The sequence below is a fragment of the Hirundo rustica genome, chromosome 1 (assembly GCF_015227805.2).
Source record: "Hirundo rustica isolate bHirRus1 chromosome 1, bHirRus1.pri.v3, whole genome shotgun sequence".
NCBI lineage: Eukaryota > Metazoa > Chordata > Aves > Passeriformes > Hirundinidae > Hirundo > Hirundo rustica.
Window position 1 is genome coordinate 141,805,147 of NC_053450.1, and position 21,587 is coordinate 141,826,733.

At 37.6% G+C, this 21,587-nt stretch overlaps 1 protein-coding gene across 3 annotated transcripts in view; it reads left to right on the forward strand.

Moving 5' to 3' along the window:
- Window positions 1–21,587, forward strand: part of ZEB1 (zinc finger E-box binding homeobox 1) — a 123,107-nt gene that overhangs the window by 91,389 nt on the left and 10,131 nt on the right. For all 3 annotated transcript variants that reach the window (XM_040066724.2, XM_058421398.1, XM_040066732.2), the window contains exons 2-5: window positions 7,544–7,744; window positions 12,902–12,964; window positions 14,572–14,733; window positions 17,649–17,851. In XM_040066724.2, coding sequence (XP_039922658.1) covers window positions 7,544–7,744; window positions 12,902–12,964; window positions 14,572–14,733; window positions 17,649–17,851 — 629 coding nt within the window. The remainder of the gene's footprint in view (window positions 1–7,543; window positions 7,745–12,901; window positions 12,965–14,571; window positions 14,734–17,648; window positions 17,852–21,587) is intronic.

Sequence of the window (21,587 nt, forward strand, 5' to 3'; positions counted from 1 at the left end):
ATTCACGTGTGTGTATATCTACACATGGATAAATCAACACAAGTTAACCTTTTATATATATAATGTAGTTCTGCAGTCATAGCACATATACTGTTCTTAAAAGCAGAACGACTTCTCTGAAAATTGCAAGTATGTTCTTAAATTACATTTTAAATTGATAGTTTCAGAAGCTAATCTCTGGCATGGCTTTTGTTCCTGAACAATTTAATTGAGAGTATAATACAGTTTCCTCATACTTTGCACGTAATGAGAACTCATTGTGTATTTTTACTAAATTCAACAGGCTACCTAATGGAATGTTTTTTGCTGCCTCCAATCTTCTCTTTAATGCTGCTGGCCATGCCAGTGCTACAGGAAATCACTCTGCTGCCCGATAGAGGCCGTGATATGAGTGTGAAGCAGTCATATTTTCACTAAGGGTTGCTTGTACTTATTTGGGAAATAATGATGGTGTTTCCACATAGTCAAGCCAGTAGTACGGCAGGTAAAATTCTAGATGGATGAAAGTGAAGCAGTGTGTGTTGTGGAAGGGTCCTGTGATGGGTTCTGAGCTGATTGTTACCATTCAGGAACAGCACTTCTGGGTTTATAAATAGTAAACCTTTGGTGATGCCAGCTTAATTACTTGTGGAACTCAAGAAAAGTCCTAGAAATATGGTTGTGTTATTAGAAATGGGATAGAGAAGGAAACAGTGCATTATTGTGCTGCCATTCTAATCCAAGATGAATGCTGAGTGCAGTTCTAGATTGTCACCTCTCCCCCTGCTAACACAAGGATGCAGCAGAACAGAAGGTCCAGGGAGGTGCAGAAAAAATGATCAGTGGAAAAGCTTTTATATGAGTAACAAGCAAACAAAAACTCTTCACGTTATAGGGGAGGGCAGTGCAATGATGTGTATAAAATCATGCCCAGCAGAGAGCACACAAGGAGGGCAATTCAATGGACTCCCACTGGATGTAGTGCAGAGCAGGTTCAAAATCAACCGAAGAAACTTATTCTGCCCACAATCCAGAGCTATGAAACTGCTTGCCTCACACTAAAGGTGGATGCCAAAATTTTCATGAATTTAAGAAGCAGACAAGTTCGCAGAAAATGAAGCTCTTAGGTATGAAGACAAGACAAGTCATTTAGGAATTCCAGAAGCCAGAAAACTCCAAGCAGAGAATTTTAGTAGAAGCATGAGCATATGCCTTCTTTTTTCTTAAGCTCTTTCTCATGTTTCTGCTTCAGATGGTAGCATGGTTCTGTATATATTATTGCATGACAAGTGTAGGTATTAAACTGAGAGGAAAAATATGAAAATAACAAAGATCTTTAGCTTTACTAAAGACACTGGGCAGCATGTCACTTGAAAGTATGGCATTTCATTCTGGAGTACTAACAAAATTAATAGTATACCCTAAAATCTAAGTATAAAATACTGAATGCTAAAGGACTAGGTTTCAGATGTCACAATGTATTTTGCTTAAATATTGCACTAGAGCTAAATAATACATAGGAGCAGATTTTCAGGTGGGCTGACAGAGAGTAAATGCTTTCCAGGAGATGATTGTAGGCTGTCAGAGCAGTATTCCATGAACCAGGAATGAACTTCAGAGAGCCCAGGAGTTGTTCCAGTTTGTAGAATCAAACCCTTCTTTCTAGGAGTATTCATGCACAAGCATTCGCAGGTGTTTGGTCTGGGTTTTTTTGGAAGAGCTTTTAGAAGCAGGATTTCGAAAAGATCAGAATCTCTCACAGCTGTGCTACATCCCCTGCCGGTTCAGTGTTGAGATGATGAGCTCACACAACTTAGATGTGTTGGTTATATGTTCAACATAAAAAATTCAACAGTGTTTGTGTTAACTCACAAATTCCTAAAAGTTGTCGGGGGTTTTTTGTTCAGTGGAAATAGGTAGGATTTTTGGATTAAGTATGGTGTACAAAAGACAGCTAGTAAAAATGCTGGATCTGATTCTGCATGAAAGACAGTGACCATTGTCAAGTATTGAACAAAAGGTTTTAGCAGGTGCAAAGCAGCCTTCCAGATCCCAGTATTATGTGCTAGGCGCTTTGCCCGAGTTCTGTAGAATTCTGTCCTTGTTTTAGTGCAGTTCTGTCCTCTTGCCGCCTGATCTCAAGTTATTCTGATGCATATTCCACCACATATGTTTTTGTCTTGTTAACTGACATCAACTTGATTGTGTTGTTCCTTGTGTTGGGAATGTCATCTTTCATGTAATCTAATGATTCTGAGGGCAGCTCTGGATGGGGGAGCAGGTAACCGCTGGCAGCTTTTTAGGAAGCTTTCCTTCTATTGTCGCCCAGGTTGCAGTAATAATAATTGTCTTTTGGGGGACTCACCCATTCTGTTATGGAAACAACGAATCCTATAGTCTTTCATCACCACAATATTAGTGTTGACCTTTAATTTCCTGGGTTTACTAGTTTTAAATTAGCAACTAGCAAATTTTTCCTTTCAAATATCATGTTTGATTTGATTAGACATATGTATCATATTTTCCCACCTGTATTCAACCAGCAAAATAATATATATCTTTGTTTTAGCTCTTTAATCACTACTTCCATCGGAGCACATTTCTTTTTAATTGGAATTGTTCAGCGTCATATATCTGCTTTGCATTTAGGACTATAAAAATCCAGACAGTGAAGCTAATTTTCTGCAGTTCATTTTGCAGTCATTTGTTCTTAGAGCAAGAAAAGTTTCAACTACAGATAGTCATTTGTTCTTTAAGAACCAGTATACCGTATCAAGAAAGTGAGCAAGAGGAGAAAAAGTCATTATAGTTCATAAAATATATTTCAAATTACTATTTCATAATTATTTCAGATGTTATATAGTAATGATATAAAAATTGGTTTTATTGAATAAATATTTAGTCTTCAGTGTAATTTATAATGTTTGTTGAGGCTTTCCGTTTATCTGTGAAAGTACAGATGAAATTAATAATTAAACTTTAAAAATGTAAAATTTTGCTAAGGTGTCATACTGTATATTGAACAGAATAGGCCCATGTGTGTGTCATACATCATAGGTGCTTGTCTGATGCCTGTCTTCAGTGGATTACAGCCATGGTTCATGATCTGTAGCTTTTACAGTTAAAGATAAGACACCCCTCAGTGGTCTGCTGCTTGTCCCCTGCGGCTGATGGCCGTCTCTGGAGCCGTGGTGGCCGAGGGTGACGTAACCTCTCTAATTGTCCTTGCTTTTCACAGAGCAATGTCTCATCGTGGAGACATTGACTGCTCTTGGTGCCAGATTTCTGTGATACAGGCTGACTTATTTTATTTAGCTAGTCACTACTTTTAAATGACATTAGCTCAAAGTAAATAGTACTGAACTCTGAAATACTTGTAGCTCCTTCACTGGGAAGCTGTAACTGTTCCAGGCAAGGTTTCCGTGTGTTTTATTTTCTGCATGGAATGTTTTGCCAAATTAGAAGCCCCTTGAAGTCATCCTTTATGTATAGTCAATTGAATTTCTTTCAGAGATTGTAAGCAGTTGTCTCTACATACTGCTTTTGTATTGAGTATACTTCAATCTTTGATCTTCAATCTAATGAAATTTTTTCCTCCCAACTTCAGCAGCTACTGTGGCGCCAGGCATTGAGCAAGGCTTGTGAGCTTGTTGTTGTCTTCTTTCAGTGGTGACTATTCTGAGGAAATATCAAGGACATGGGGAGAAAACGCACAAAATTATGTACAGATAGGGAAGGTCTAAATTTGGCTCTAGGATTGAACTGCAAAAAGGAGAGGGGAAGGACGATTACCCCCGGAATTGAATGCCAGATGCCATAGTTCCTGTGAAACACAGAGCCAAAACCCGTCTGAGCAAATGGGAGGTAGCAGCTTCCTACTGCCACCCATTAGGCTCATAGGGCACCAGGAGCAAATCTGCATTGCTAAAGCTAAGATTTGCAGCCATGAAGATATCAGTATGTAATGGGATTTTAATTTTAATTAGCTAAAAATACAGTAAATTACAGAGTTTGATTTTTTTAACCATTCCATTAAAGAATGTTAATACATTCTTTGAAATCAAACACTTGATTTTGAAAGCTGAGCATTCAAAAAAAGTTGGAAAATGTCGAAATGAAGATTGTTCAAACTGTTTTAATTTGTCTCTTGCGTGTATGCATAACGATAAGATCTTTAATTATGTGATCACATAATTTTTTCACAGGAGGAATGCTGCCCAGAGAATGAATCAGGGGTGTTTATTAAAGAAAGCTGTTGCCTCCAGAACCCTTGCCTTAATTGCTGGAAAGTGTAGTAATTTAAGTAAAGGGCTGCAGGAATCAAAAGCACTCTCTCCAGGGCATTTGAAAGCTCCACAGGAAGACTAGATTTTACTTTCTCATTTTGAAAGAGGTTTTATGTGATTCTGGGAGGTCACTTATTTGGAAGTGATCTCTATGTTTCTAGTTGCTCTGGCACACAGACCAAGGTACCTGGGCTCTGGGCACAGCTACATTTGGAATGAACACAAGTATGCTTTGACTGTGTAAAACAATGTGTAAATGCGAAGTCCTCTGAAAAGTACAGCCTGAAGTGCCCTGCACTGACGTGGCAATGCCAGGATTGCCAGAAGACTTTTCTGAGTTTTAAACAGTGAGGTTCTAATCTGCAAAATGGAGATAGCATCACCCTACTACAGTTCAGTTAATTATATGTTTTGAAGCATTCCTACTGAACACCGTATAAGGAAATTATATAGAATATAAAATATATAAACATATCATTATACAAACATATAATTATTCAATATATAGTTACAAGGTATTGCATATAAGCATATACCATACATTATAATATATAATATGGAATCCCATTCTGTCTAACATCCTATAAGGGAAGCTTTGGGAACATTGCTGGCTGAAGGGAATAAGAAGTATGAGCAATCGCTTTGCAATCTAAACAAATGAGGCGGAATGCTACAAATTCTCGGTTCACTCTATAAAACTGAACATTCTGATAAAACTGAGCACTGATAGCATATTTGCTATCACTGCACCAGATGAGGCAAGGATCTTGCAGAAGGAAAGCAGCATGTAATCATTCAGTTAAAATTACATGTAGGTATATAAGTGGTTCTGTCATTTGAAGTGCTTGACTTTCTGCTGTGTTTGGTGTTGGGTTGCCTGGCCACCCCAGATGTGCTGAAACCTTTTAGATGCAGCTTTGGCAGATTTACTTTTCCCAAGGCATTTTGGGGAGAGGAAAAAAGGAATGTTAGAGCCAGATTTCTTGTTTGCTTTATTGTCTTGCCTTGTTGACAACTGACTTCTAATGGAAGAAACTGAAATCCTGAAGACCATTTGTTCCTTGCTTTTTGTGAGGAAGGAAGAGTTTTTAACTTTGGCAGAATTGGCATTTGAGTATAGTGAGGATATATGGAAATGTTTCAAGGTGAAGAGATCCATAATGAATAGATCATATCTGTAATATATTTGATAAGGAAAGAAGAAACATTTTTTCTCCATAAGTCTAATTCTTGAAGACAAACTGTTTGATTATGGTTTTGTTTTCCATAAAACCACTCTAAGTCTAATATAAGGAATGCCACCTAATTTCCTAAACTAAAGAGGAAATTAATTTTTAAGAAATCAAGTATTCATTATCTACATCTAAATTTTTCCCTTTAAATTTTGATCCCCCCTTCTTAATGGGATCTCTTTTATGTGTGGAAAATGTAAATATGTCATTATTTTATATTAATAATCCTCTGCATATAAGTCTCAGAGTAAAACCCAATCAAGAGGAAAGGCTAAATTTTTTTCCCCCTCCTCTTGTTTTTTGTCTGTTCTCAGGAGAATAAATTCATAAATCTCTTCTGCTTTGGTGAGGGAATACGTCTTCTATATTTGTATGTCTTCTATATCACACATTATTATAGCATCACTTACAGTAGCTATTTTACATTGCAAAATCAGTTACAGGATATTAAATTACTATTAATTTGTCAATTGAAATGGACCCGATACTAGTTTTAGCAATTTGCCTACATTTGCTGGTTTAGAAGATGTCAATCCCATGAGTAGTGGGGAGTTAATACTTTTTCAAATAGCACTATGTAAAATATGGAATCATTGAATGATTGTTTTAAATTCAAAAGGCTCTTTTGTCATTCTCATGCATGTTTTAAATGAGACATTTTTCTCCTGAATTGGAAGGAAATGAGATAGTAGCATATCTGTTCATAATTTTACTCACTTTTCCTGGTTACATGCATTTTTAAATGACTGAAATATCTACTTTAAAAAAAAAAAAAAGCTAACTTCAGAAGAGCAGGAGTCTGGTTTGCTATTTATCTACCTTAATAGGCAGTATTTCACATGAAAGAATCAGTCTGGCTTCTTGTGAACTAACAGTGACAGGATGCAGGTATCATAAAGTACCATGATTATGTGCCTCCCAGGTATAATTCTGATAACCATTGAAGGAGTGCTGCAGCCAAGTCTTGTTGGTTTATCCATCTGTAAATTTATGGTCTTTCTTAGACTGTATTTTGAAACATTTTAGTAAGAAGTTCAAACTTGGCAGTGAAGAAATTATACCTGTGTAGTTCCATTTCATAGTTTAACTTCAGTGTGAGGAATAAGACATTTAAACAGATTGTGAAAGTAATTTTCTCTTAATACAGTTTACTTACAGTTCCTTACATTTTAAGTTGAAATGGCTGTAACTGATCTTTTGTGCTTACAAATGAAGACTATTTTAATAATAATCTGCTCCCATATGACGGAAACATAGATATTGTCATGTAGTCCTTTGTCCAAAGACTCTCGCAATAGGTTCTCCAGGCTAAGAAAGTAGAGTTATTACCTTTTTAGGGTAACTGGGCAAATGTTATGTGAGATTCCCATTCCCTCTCTAAGCAACCTCTGTGATTTTTCCCCTCACATTCATCCTGAGTTTTTATTGGGTGTACCTACAAGAGCATTTTACCTTGGATCAAGAGAACTTAAGCCATTCTGAGCTCAATCTCATTATTGTTCCCACTTGTTTCTGTGATTCCCACAGCCAGAGTGTGGGGTGACATTGGCTACAGGAGGAGGCAGTGGGAAGCTGGGCTGGGGGAGCACACAGTGTGTGCCTGCAGGAAAGGGCTGGCTCCCTGGCACCCTGAGAGCAGCTGGGCTGCCTTCTCTGAAGGGTGCTCCACCTGGAGCCATGGGGTCTTCAGTGCCTTAATAATAATAAATGAGACATACAGCAATGCTGGCATCCGCATTGAAGTGGTCCAGTTGGAATTCTCTTGCTCCGCTGCGGCTCCAGCCCTGGAGTTGGCCGCTGCCTTCTGGTGGGTGTGCACTGTGAGAGGTGCTGGGAGCCCAGGAGCTGTCAGGTGCTCCTTGTGTGCCAGCATTACGGTCAAGTTGCTCACAAGGCAGTGCCATCCCCGTGGGGCAAGAAGCAATAATAATGTCACCCCACGGAGATGCCCGTGTGAACCACCTGGCCAAAGAACTGAAAGCCTTGGACCTCCATGCCGTCACTTAAGAGTATAGTGATCAGTATTTTGTTTTTGTCTCTCCACAGTCACCAATTACAACAATGTGGTAGAAGCAAACTCAGATTCAGATGATGAAGATAAATTGCATATAGTGGAAGAGGAAAGTGTAACGGATGCAGCAGACTGTGATGCTAGTGTGCCAGAAGATGACCTGCCAACGGACCATATAGTATTACCAGAAAACAGCGAAAGAGAAGGGAGTACAAACAGTTGCTGGGAAGATGAAGGTGTGTTCATTTCTACTGATGATGCTATGTAAAGAAAGGTTTCTAAAATGAAGATTCGATAGAACTTTTGTTTGGTCCCTTTATTACTGAAATAACATGTAATATTCATGATCATAAAAGAGTTTTTATAACATTTATTATAGCCTACTTCATGTTCTTCATTTATTATTTGAAGCAGATTCAGAGGTGGACTAATTCCACTGGCATGGTTTAACAGGAGCTTCCAGTCTGTAGATGCAGCACTCCAAAGGCTGATTGGAGACTAGTTACTAGATCTTGGTTTTTTTCAAGTCTTTGCCTGGCAGGTCTCTGCCAGAGCTCCTTGTAAGGTTCAGGATTGGCTCAGCTTGGGGAGTAAGCAGTAAACAAAAAACATGGGGGGAAAAAAAAAACCCAAACAAACCCAGATGTTAATTTCTCTCTTTTTACTCGTAAAACACAGGCAGAAAAAAAAAATTAGATTATTCGTTTTAGAACTGGCTATGTAAATTGTAATGAATCATTCTTTTGAAAACACTGGAAGGAGATAAATGTTGCACATATTACGCATCAGGTCTAGAAGCTGAAAATTTTAAGCAGACAGGAAATGGGCCTTTTTTTACCGTGGAATCAGATACTAAGTTTCATAATATCGCACAGCAGGCTTACTTTTAAGCCAAATTCGGATAAATGCATAAATTAGTGGAATTTATTGTGGAATTTGGCCTTAATGCCCTGAAAGATGCAGGATGTTTTCCAGCACATCCCTGTTTGTATCTGAACTCCAACCACAATTCCTAGCATCCACCTTTTAATACTGGTGGTTTAATACACAGTGCGTGACCTCGCATCTAAATAAACGGAAAGCAGTCATATGGTCCTTAACTGCAGTCCAGCTGAGAGAGAGCAGCTGAGAGTTCACAGAGTAGCATCAGCTCAGCCTGTTTTTACATAGCTGCTATTGCCAAAGTATGCTCTGCTGAGAAATGAGTATTTTGGAGCTAAGTTATTAGGTAGGTAATTTTCTTCATTTTCCTGTAATATTCTAGTTCTCCTGCAGGCTGTGTCTATCAGAAATTGCAGTTTCGTTAAGGTTGGCTCTGTATAGGCTTGAACCCTTAAAGCATAGGTGTAGGAAACCTGAAAAGAGGAAGGAAGAAGAGCACTGGCTCCCAGACATTTGGGATCAAGACCTCTTGGATTGGATGTTTTCTGGAGAAGTACCCATCACACAGAATCTTGGGCAGCTTTCTGGGGGTTTTCAGGGCTCTAGACATGTGATGGCATCTTTTTTGACTCCTTATGTCAAATATATGATTTTTAACCTTTAAAAATTTATTTGCTAAAATTCTAAATTATCTTTAATTTTAAATTCTACTGTGGTTGTAGATTTGCAATGTTGGCAATGTTTCTCTACTTTGGAGTTGGCTAATGGAGACAGAATTTCATTGATAGCCAGACAAAAGATTAATCAATTGCCAAACAGGCTTGCTCAACAACCACAGATTTCCTCTGTAAAAATTACGTATTCTGAAGCCTCTTTTGTAGCATTCTGGAAGGGTTTTTTAATTTGATAATAAGGGGTTTTAAATAAATAGTTTAAATTTTTTGGCAATGAGAAAAGTGAAGGCTACATTAGGTTTTATGGAGCTTTGATTTGCTAGGGTAGAATACTGTTTGCTCTTTTGATAGCTTTCCTAGAAGGAAAGGTATGAGCTGAAAATCACATCATCAGTCTTGGTTGCATGTCAGAAATATGAAGAGAGGTACTGAATACATGATCTCTCGCATACAGGGAAATGTACTGGGGTAGATGGTGTGCAATCATCTTCAAGACTGGTGATTAGCTTTAGAAACATACACTCTACAGTGGTTTTAGTAAGTTGTGTTTCATCAGTAAAGTACTATTCAGTAGTTCTGGGTTTAACTGAAATTGACAGAATGAGTTTTTTGCATATTTATTCTGTTCATGAATTGCCAAGAATAGAAACAACACACATAACATTTATCAGATTAGTTTCCTTCCGTTTCCAGTCATTCTAACTGAATTTCTAAAGCACCCTAGGAACAGGTGTTTTAAATATAAGGTGTGTTTCTCAAGAGGTTTAACTGAAACAGTCCTATGGGTTTAAGGAAGTGAACCACATGTATCCTGTACAAGTTGCTGACGGTGTGCCAGCACTCATGTGTGTGATGATTCCCTAATATGATTTTTCTTTGCTTTAGTTAGAAGTAAAACCCATGCTCCAATTAAAAGGAAAAAAAAAAAGGCAGGAGTTAAAATTACTGTATTAATGCTCTTTTAAAAATGTTACTATGTACAGTAAGAACCTGGAGGCCTCAGGACTGGAGCTAAGATATCTTTGAAAATTTGAAAATATTTTTTTAAAAAATCCAGACTTTGAAATAACATTCAAAAATGAAAGAAGCTATGTTTTATGTCTAAGCTCTTTCTGGAATTCAAAAATTCTTCATCAAATTTTAGGTTGAGCCTATATGCTCAGAAGTGCATTCTGACACTTGGTGGCTTGTGTGGCATCTTTTTGATCAAAAAGCAACCAACCAGTCAATACTGCAAGATGTAAATAGTGCTTGCTACATGAGTATCAGAAAATTAGCTCTGAAGAATTTAAATTACAAACTCTCTTGACGGGCTTTGGAATTTATTCCCCTCTCAGCAGATAAAGGCTGGAGTGGCTATTTCAGTGAAGTTTGTCTTTCTGCCTACAGCCAAAATTTCCACTTTGCTAGTGGTTTCAATTTGATCAGTTATCTTAGCCATGCAGGGATCTTTACTGTCAGCCAATGTCATTAGTTGTTAGGCATGTTTGCTGCTAGTTAACACTGTTCCATGTCATCTGAAAATCATCAGCATTTAACCCTGGGAAGCCCCACTGTGTCTCTAGGCAGTAGCTCATAAGCAGTGATGAGATGTAGAAGTCCAAGAACCTGTTTTACAGCTATCTGGTATGTCCAGCTGTAATATCAGGATGGATATTCATGACATAGATGCTATTTGTGGAGACCTCTGTTTAAGCTGTCATTTAGCAGGTAGCTTGAATTTCCTCTGGAACTCAGAGCTGTGACTTCTGCTTGGTGGAACAGCGTCTTAAGATCTGTTTCCCCATCATCACATCCCATTCTGCCGCTTCCCAGCTGTGTGATAACTGGGCTTCTGAGGGCATAATTCCAACGTTGCCTTTCTTTGTGGACCATACATAGCTATAAAGACGTATATCTACTTAATATTTTTCAAATTATTAATTATTCCTACGGCATTTCCCTGTGGAAAAGGGTTTCTCCCCCTGTCTTATACCCTACTTTTAGCTATTGGGAAGAGACCAGTAATCTCAGTACCAAACAGAGGTTAGGATTATTAGAATTGAGAACGGGTTTAACTTCACTAGATTAATCTATAATTCCATAAATTCCTTGACATTCCCTTGGGAAGCATAACTTGTATTTGTACTGAAGCCAGTGGAATTTACTGGAGGCACTGTGATTTAAATTTCCAAAGTAATAACTTACTGATATTCCTCCCCTCATGTAGATCTTGTTTCATAATGGAGAAAAATCACAACCATCAAACCCCTTCCTTTAAAGGAAAACTGGGTTTGTATCATGTGTGATTTAAAGAAATTAAAATTCGGGTTTAAATTTGTGTTGCATCAGTCATCCATCTTACCAACTCTGAATCAAGTCTGGTACCATGACCCAAAAATGTAATTAGTTCACAATCCAGAAATGACAAATATAATACAGGCTGTTTGAGTTTGTTGGGGGTTTTTGAGGGTTTTCTTAGATGTCAGTTGAAATTAAGGTAAGATTTAAGAGTTGCAGTTTCCTTTTAAACACATTTCTTGCTTACAGCAAGAAATGTGTTTAAATTGTCACTGTTTGCAGATATTTTGGGTTTGTGGGCTTTGGTAAAAGCAGGCAGAATTAAGAAGCTTTTCCTTTGAGGAGCTGGTACTATTTGAGAACTTAAAAGTTCTCCTAGGATCATCTTCCACATAAAGGAGAAATTGGCTTCTCCTGTAATTAAAAAGCTGGGATATTCTGAGCTTTTGACTTGCCAACCTAAAGGATTTCTTCCTGCACTGAAATAGAGTGAGGTAAGGTACGTAGAAGTATAACAGTTGCTATTTCAGGTCAGAGGAGCTGTGTGCTCTAACCTTCTGCATCACCTAGAAGGCTTTTCCTAGCATCATCCAGGAAGCATCCAGGGTTTCTATAATGAAACTCTGAAATAACACTTTAGTTTCACATCTATTACCATAACATAGTACTGACAAAGAACAAACCAAGCAACATAGCTTTCCTATGTACTTCTGCCATAAGCGAGATACTGATGGAAATTTCAGCAGTGGCTTTTCCTGTGGGAATGTCCCGGTCCATGCTAACCAATGAACCGAAATGAAGAACAGCTTGTCCATTTATTGATTTGAACCAACAACCTGTAGTGTGTTAAAGCTTCCATGCTGCATCCTTGAAGGCTGCAGCTCAGCAGAGCTGGGGCAGCAGGTTGGCTCTGCAGCATTGGTTCTGCAGATTCTGAGTCTTGGAATTGATAGTTGTTCTGAAGGGGGAGCACGTGTTTAAAATCCTTTTTTTTGTTTAAGCAATCATAGCCTTAAGTGGTTTCCAGATGATTTGCCAGAAAGAGAACACATTAGGTTGCTGTTTGCAGACATTACCAGCAAATTATCAATCATTTCTGAAAACCGCTAATTGGAGAAAATAACATAACTGCATTTGTTTTATAATACTCTGATTTCTGGAAATAATATTCCAGTGTATCAGATGGCTGCATTTGTAGATGGGGTCATTTAAGTGGCTGACTCTCTATTTGCTGGTGAAACACACTGTCCATGTCTTCACCTCTCTTCACATAACCGTCAGTGTTTAGTATTGATTCCTTTTAAGGTTTGGTTTCCTTAAGTATGAAATATCTTTGTGGTTCAACTGATCACACGCTGCTGAAATAATGTGCCATCCATATTTTTGAAAGAACATTGTGTTTAAATGCACTTCTTCTAAACAATACAGAAATGGAAGGTACTGCTGAAGAAGTAACTCAAGCATATTAAGTTGTTGGTGTGCATGTGGCTTTTGTTGTTGTTGTTTTGTGGGGTTTTCATTAAATAATCATTCTTTTTGTGAAATGTGCTATTTCAGCTGGAAAAGAAAGAAAGGAAATCCTGGGGCCTGAAGCTCAGACAAATGAAATTGGATGTACAGGTATTTCTTTGTTAATCTGAGTCCCTTATCCATAAAGTGCTGTTGAATTTTTGTTAGGTGTGTACCATTCCGAAATCTTTGGAATTCTCCCACCTCTGTTTATAAAAATGCGTTTCTTTTCCATGCTAGAGATCTTAAACTGTAAACACTGTTTTAGCTGAGGAAAAAAGTCTGGGCATCTTTTGGTGTCCAGGGTCCAGAGGAGGAGGTGACCAGGGACACAGTGCAGCCCTCCCTCCCGAGGACTGACCACACAGCTCCAGCAGCACCGCATCTCCTAAGGGCCAAACAAGGAATAGCAATGATCTTACATGTGGGTGTCAACAGGTAGTGTTTTAAACTATGAAGAAATATACAAAAATAGACTTAAGCTAATACTGTATTTTATTACTGACTTTTCTGTTTGTACTGATTACACAGAAGGCAAAATAAATGTGTACTTCAGTTTCAGACTCAAACAAGAACAGATGGTTTGTTATTTTTTCCATTTCACTGATTGAGAGAAGATTAATATATATCCCATCCAAATTTTTTAAAGTTTTTTGGGGGTTTATTTAATGCCCTTACTAGATAGGTAAATAATATCAGAATTAGTCTTACTTAAAAGCAAACTCGCATCTAAACATTGGTAAGTTTTAAACTCTAGTTTCACACCTTCTTTTCAGTTCCTATAAAGTCAGCTTGCTCCACAGAAGTATGGAGAGCTGCATTATTCATTGCATTACAGTCTACATGTGAGAGACTACCTCATGTCATAAAAAGATTGTGTCAAATTGTAAATTGAGTATGTGACTTCACGCTGAGAGATGAATCATAAAACTTCTCTTTCCTATAAAAAATATATCTCGCATTAATAGTGGAGAACATGTCATGATTTAGGGTGCTGCAGGCAGAGCTTTGACAGATGTTCCACTGTGGTAAAAATAAACTCTATGAGCAATGTATTTAGGCAAATACTTGGGATCAAATATTTATTGTACAAGCATTAAGTAAAATATTTAATTTATTATTTGCTAATTTTACAATACAGTTTTTCATTGGGTTTGTCTCTTAAGTTTTCAACAGGAAAATGTTGAAGGTTGTTAACTAGATCTGAAGCCTTATTGGTAGCCATTTCCAATGCCAGAGAACAAGCCACTCAGAGTTCAAGTTTGCTGCATTTATCTGACCAGCTTGGTACTGAGTTTAAAGATCTTCCGAGTTTGTGCTAATGAACAGTTATAAATAACATTAAAAATTGTGTCTTGAAAGCAACAAATGCAAACCCAGGAGCCAAGAAGGTGAAGTGGCCTTCTAACTACAAGGCCTAAATCATAATTAATGTTGCATTTAAGATTTTTAGTGAAATTGAGAACAGCTTAGTCTGAAATTATAAAAATGCACTGTGTTAAAGAGGCAAACTGTGTTTAGTCAAGTTTTTAAATATCTTTATGCAACTAGATCTTTTAAAACATGATATAATCTGGCATCTTAAAAGGTTTGACCTACACTAGTATGTGTAAATAGTTTTTAAGTGCTTAGCTAGAGGGAGGTTCGGCAATGTGAATTACTGATTACATTCTTTTTAAACTTAATTTTGTATCTTGTGCCTTGTTTTTCACAATTAGTAAAAGAAGATGAATGTGATTCTGATGCAGAAAATGAGCAAAACCATGACCCTAATGTTGAAGAATTCCTTCAACAAGAAGATACAGCTGTTATCTACCCTGAAGCACCTGAGGAGGACCAGAGACAAGGCACACCAGAAGCCAGTGGTCAGGATGAAAATGGTAAATATGTCACCAGTTCAGTTCTTACAAAAACTGACCCAAAACTTCTGATGTACTTAAGAAGATAGCAGTGCATATACATGTAGCTATAGAGGAAAAAAACCCTTAGCTAAATAACTATAAGAGGATAGGATCATCATGCAAAAAACATTGCCACTTGTTTTTGTGAAACAAGAAATGCTCTGGAATTCAGTTGTATGAGTACCTAAATGAAAACCTCAAGTCAATGAAAAGAAAAGCTCAAGCTTTTATAAATCCATTCAACATCATTATATGAATGAACAGAATATTTTTTTATTAAATATAATAGAAGAATAGGAAAATAATACAGTTATACGTAAGAATAACTTAAGGAGAGTTATAACATGGTTCTTTCCTTTTTTATATTTCTAAACAAAGCTCCCAAAAGGATCTATTAGATAGAATTTCTTTTATTGAGTAGCCAGTCTATGACAGGCTTTTGGATTTTTTTGCCTGAAAAGACAGCAGCAGAGAAAAAAAAGCATTGTTCATACAAAGATGTTTATGTGAAAAAATAAAGTCCTGTTGGTATTTTTAACTAGATACAGTTGGGTTTTTTTCCTCTGAGGAAGTTCCATGCTTAAGGTGTTCTGAGTAAGATGAGAAGTTCAATTCTTCATTTCTTCATCACTTCACTTTGTTAATTTCTTCATCATAAAATATGTGAAGACGAAAGCTGTTGAGATTGGTTTTGCATTCTATGTGTTTTTTCAAGTGTTCTGCTTAGATAGCTTGTGACAGTTGGAGTATTTATGATTTTTCAAGGGAAAATAACAGCCTACATAAATGGTTAGGAGTTGTGTCCTAGTTGTTTTAAGAAATGAATATAACTGTACATATAAATGTCATTGTAGCTGTAGTACTGTACTGGAGTCTAAGGGAGAGCAGTGAAAGAAGTAAAGATAACCTTTTTGTTCTGCTCCTCCAGACACTTTATGCTATTACAGATTTTACTTTTAAAAGTGCATTCAATTTTAATATGTGGTTTCAGTGGCACATATTGTCAAGTTAGTTTTACAGACTTGCCATATGATTTCTATGTAATCATTAAAAATACACATTTGTGTTAATCATTTAAATTGGACCTATCCCTTCACTGAGTAGTAGTATTGTGAAGATCACAATGCTGAATAATAGTGTTTAGTGTTTTAATAATTTTAGAACAGAAAATGCCAAAAATATAGTTACATTTGATAAAGATATATGCTTCCAAACTTGGAAAATAGACAGGGGAAGCGACAGAATCAGAGTTTTTAGTGACTTTGGGAAACTGTTTACATTTCTCCATTTCCTCCAATGGAAATAGAATTTAAGTTAACATGCTTCTGACATTTCCACTGAGTTGTATTTGTGCTGAAATGGAGTATTCTTTGCATTAGATGAGTTGAATTATAGATGGTAGAAACAGAATTGAAAGGAAGTATATTTGGCCTACACGTCTGGGAATGGCTTTGTTTTTGTACAACTCAGCTAAACCAGAAAAAGCAGAAATGGATAGAGCAACAAAAAAATCCCTGTGGTTAGGGGTTATTTTGATAGTTACTAGAACAAGTGTAAAAGAACCTATTTGACAGAAAAAGTGGTGGTTTTTAGTAATAAGGAAAAGTGGTGTGATTGCTTTTCACTGTTACAAGATCAGAGACACATTCAGTAAAAATTAAGTTAGTAAATTCCACACAAACAGAATGAATTGCTGCTTCGTAGAACATATAATCAATCTCTGGTGATAACTGCTGGAAGAGGTCATGAAGGTAAATAATTCAGAAGTACCTTCTAAAGTACTCGTTCATTTTATGAATATTAATAATTCTTACAGTTCTGAAACTTAAAATGACAGCGTGTACAAATGTGCCCCTTGTGCGTCAGAGCATAAAATGTTAATCAGTTAAGACCTTCCACCTTTCAGCACAGTGCATCCTTGCAGCACTTGCTTCCTGTTTGTCTTGAAGCAAGGAAGAGTAGCATGGTCATTGGAGGATATCACACCTATAAATTGATGGTTTTGATCAAATACAGCAAGCCCTACATTTATTAAACATACCTTTATCAGTTTATAAAGAAATTTTTTTTTGGTCCTTTAAAAAATTATTTTTTCAAGGATAGAATGAGTTACTGTGTGGAGGGCTAGACATATGCTGGTAAGAAGGGATAGAGCTGAAACTTCATAAATAGATAAATAGTGACTTCTTGAAATAGACTTGTGGAATTAATATTTAGCTTCAATATTGTTTCACTTTTCTCTGTACTAATATAGAAGTACTTTATGAAAGCCAGCAAAACAGATTCCATAGATCACATTAGACCCATATATATGCCCTCACATTTGATTTCTCTGCTTTCTGTCCTGTAGACACTATGTCCTACTAACACATACATACCTGTAAATCATAGAATGGTTTGGGTTGGGCCAGACCTTTAAAGGTCGTCTAGGTCCAACCCCCTGAAGTGAGCTGGGGCTTCTTCAACTTTATCATGTTGCTCAGAACCCTGTGAAGCTGGTCTTGAATATTTCCAGGAATGGGACATTTGCCACCCGTCTAGGCAACTTGTTGAAGTATTTTACCACCCTAATCATTAAAAATTTCTTCTTTATATCTAGTCTCCATCTACTCTCTTTTGGTTTAAAACCATTCCCCCTTGTCCTGTCAGCACAGGACAAGCATTGTGCCGACTCTCTCCGAGGTACATTGGGACAACCACACCATCGTGTGCGAGATTGCATAATACCAATGGAAAAAATTGGAATTATCACTAGTCCTTCTCTAAAACAAATGGAGCTCCTGGCAGCTACGTGTTTTCTTACAGTAATAGGTGTAAATGTAAAGCCTGTTTGTTGCTGGTAGTAAGTTTGGAACTTGTTTATTTAAGTCTGGTGCATTGCCTCTCCTGTGTAGGAACTCCTGACGCGTTTTCCCAACTGCTCACCTGCCCGTACTGCGATCGAGGGTACAAACGTTTTACCTCTCTGAAGGAACACATTAAATACCGCCATGAAAAAAATGAAGATAACTTCAGTTGCTCCCTGTGCAGTTACACGTTTGCGTACAGAACGCAGCTCGACCGCCACATGACATCACACAAATCAGGAAGAGATCCAGTAAGTGGAGTGTTAATTAAGGGTTATTGTCCTCTGTAGCAACGCTGTGATTTGTTAGTGGGCAGAAATGTGTGAACTGTTCACAGCAGATCATCTGTGTGCTGATGGTCCGGTCCCAGAGCACACACTTGAGCTTGCTGCTCAAGTCAGGCTTTTTCTGTAGCTGTCAAATGTTGAGATCTCAATTCCTGTTTTCATTCATCTAGGCAGTAGGGTTGTTTTCAGAAGTGCTTCATTACATTTATAGGTAACTTGTTAGCTTTTTCTGTTCATTTGCTGCCATTGCATAAAAAATATTATTCAAGTCTAATTTCAAGCCTTTAATGAAACACTTCAATTTTTTTCGTAAGTCCTGTTTAAATAATCACAATTTACTGTGGTATTTTTGCCCATAAGAAACAAACCATTGTGTTGCTTGAACTGTGAGATAGTATTTAAATTCAATTCATGCTCTAAGACAATGTACAAATAATTAGCTTGTAAAATATGGTGTTTCAGTACTAAATGAAGCAACAGAAAAGGCTAAAGATGTTATGAGCTCCTTTTCTCTGGTTCATGGGCTGACCTGAGGGCATGGGTCCCTGAAATGTCTTCCATGAGTTAACCATCTGCTCAGTACAGAAGGTCCTGAAACTCTTCTCCTGAGCCTCTTTTGCTTTTCTTTTTTTATCCCCACCATATCCTATCATCCAGCCCCAGCACATGCTTCCATACCTTAACAGAGGCACTCTGAGGCTCAGGAACCAACTGAAACAGTCAGGAATTATCCAGAGAAAAAAATATACAGATTTTTTATCACCAAGTTAAAGAGGCTTAGAGATGTTTCCTTCAGAGGACAGACTAGAGAGATTGATACTCTCCAGAAATGAAACAGGAGACAAATATAACAGAAAAGTGCAAAACAGAATGTAAAAGTAAAGGTACTTCCATCATTTCTGGTAGCAGCAAACCAACAGCCTGTAGCCCAGAGTAAAGGAAGATGCTTTACTTAAGGAAACCAGAGTAAAGGAGATGCTTTTTTACACGTTGGCTGTTAGCCTCCATCCTACAAAGTATCACCAAGTCCAACAATTTAAGAGGCTTAAAAATTTATTATGCATTTTTATACCTGAGTGTTCACATTCACAGGTCAATTAAATCTGTACATGAAGTATCGGCCATTCTGCTGCAAGGATTTTATTGTCTCACAAGCTTTGGAATAACCTCAGGAACATATTCTGGTGTGGCACTTCTTTTTTACTCAAATATGCTTCCCATGAACAATTAATTTCTGTTTCGCTTCCTTTTTGGTTACTTTCATCTTACATACATCTTATATTTCTAACTACGAAATCTGTGAATGCTATTTATGTAATGCTTTTCTTGTGGGCTACCACATTTGTTTTCAGTCATTTCAGTTACAAGCCTAAAACCATAAGAATAAAGTAGTTGGGAGGGATATAAGCTTTTCCCATACTTGCGTGTAGTTTGAATGAAAAAACAAAAAATACCAAATGAATAAACACTCTGAGAAGAATTGCTAAAAAGGGGACCTTAAACTGTGTTCCCACAAAAACATTTTAATGGATTTATACTTTTGAAGGCACAATTTTATTTGATTAATGTTGTTTCTGTGGAGTATCTGAATCTCAGTATTACACCCATTTACGTGTCTTCTTTTCTCTCAAGCCATAGCCAGAATTTAAACTGCAATAGTTTAGATACTTGGCAAATTTGAAATACTTACTTGTTTTTTGTTATTATCTCAAAGTTGTCATGTCTTCAAAATTGGCTGGGTAGACATGATTACATCATTTGTGTAATGGAAAACGAACTTTTGTCCTTAGTAAAGTATAGACCTCCTGGCTGTGGATCTTTAACAGCTGCTTGTTTAAAACTTGATTATTCTTAAAGAACTTCACCTGATTATTTGGATAACTGTGTTAGCTGGTAATGTTCATCGTGTGAAAATTTTGTAATTGCTCTGTGCAAAGAAGCAACGAGCAAAGATAAAATCTATCTTAGTGAAGGCAGAGGAAGGAGTACCTGCCCACTGGGCCTCCTTCTGAGCCCCAGGGGAAGGTATGCAAAACTCCAGCTCCAGCAGAGAGCTGAGAGCCATCCTGAACTTTCTCCTTCTTCCCTCTCTCCTTCCCATGCTCCTCACAGTGCTCTTTGCTGCTCCTACAGCACTAACAGTTGGTAGGAGGTGATGCTGCATGTCGTCTCCCTTCACATGTGAAGCACCAAAAGAGATGTTGAAGTGTGAAAAAGTGCTTCTTATGTTTGTTTTAATTTTTTCTCATCAATTTATGAAGCACCTGTAGGTAATCTTTCAAAATTTCACAGTGTTGTGCACACTGCTGAGAAATAGCAGTTCTTGGAAACTGTGGTCAGACCATCTGTGAAAAACCCCTGATATACCTGTAATTTCTGACTTCCAAATAACTTTTGAAGATTCTCATTAATTATTTTTGTTCTCTAGTGTAAGAGGGGTGGGCTTCAGTCCTAAGCACAATAAACATTTGGTGCAGGGATGTATTAGCGGCTGGTTACAAACCTTAATGCTGATGTTTCTTCTTTCAGTCCTTGAAGAAGTGCAGAGGAATATTCTTTGAATGTTGCAGTTAATTCTTTAATGAGCAGAAAACAGCAATTATGTACAGTGTATTAGAAATACATCACATATCACAGGCACGAACTAATGTGGCTTTAATAGTGCTGTGATGGGGAAAACCATTTGAATCTGAGAAAATGAAGGTGATAGTATTACAGGTGGTACTTTGGAGAAGCGTCATGATTTCTCAGTTACATTTAAAGAAGATTCTTCAAAATAATTCTGAGGAAGTCCCAGATTTATGAAACAGTATTATGAAAGACAGCAAAAAAGCTGAACAGGAGTTACAAATATAAGAAGCTAAGGCAAAATAGATTTGGAGACACTCATTAAAAATTTGGTAAGTGGATTGTAGACTTCCATGCCTTAGAAATAGAACATAAGATTTTTAAAGACTGGTGCAGAAACATCTCTGACAGGTTGAATACATGCACTGATATTACGTGGTCCAAGACCTGCAGTAACTGTATGTATCCTGAGATCTCTTAGCTTGTATAATTGAAGTCAAAGGGTAGTAACTGATTCTCAGCAGGCTTAAGTAAATCCTGACACGGTCCTCTAGACTCATTGCAGTTGGATCATTAAAGTGAAATGCAATGAGTCAGCCACAATCTTCTAGAACAACATCTTCAAGGGACTTAGTTAAACGGAGCTGAAAAGCCATGTGAACTAGCAAAAGCCAGCTGACAAACCCGGCAATGAGGGTCAGGTGCTAATGGGATAAGTTAGAGTGGAGACCTCACTGCAGAGCCCGGGGAGAGGCAGGAAGCAGCCCACCCAGCCTGAGCAGGGTGGGAGCAATATCTGCTCAGGAGTAAAATCTGCAGCATAACCAAATGCTTCTCCCAGGGGAACTGTTGAATTAGAGTATGTGGAAGTAATTTAGATGATCTTATTTCAATTTGTCTTCTGTTAAAGGAGGACAGGGAGTAGCACAGGAAGGGTTGATAATTTGGACAGCGTATCTCATAGCAGACAGTTTGGACTTTCATGCAGCAACCTGCACAGCCGCAGGTTCTTCAGATCTGCAGGCATGTCTCACAGCAGGGTCATCATCCTGTGTTTTATCCATCCCTGCTTCTCCAGCACAGTTCTCAGCCCCCAGTTGTTGTGTCTGTGCACAGGAAGAGCCCCATCACC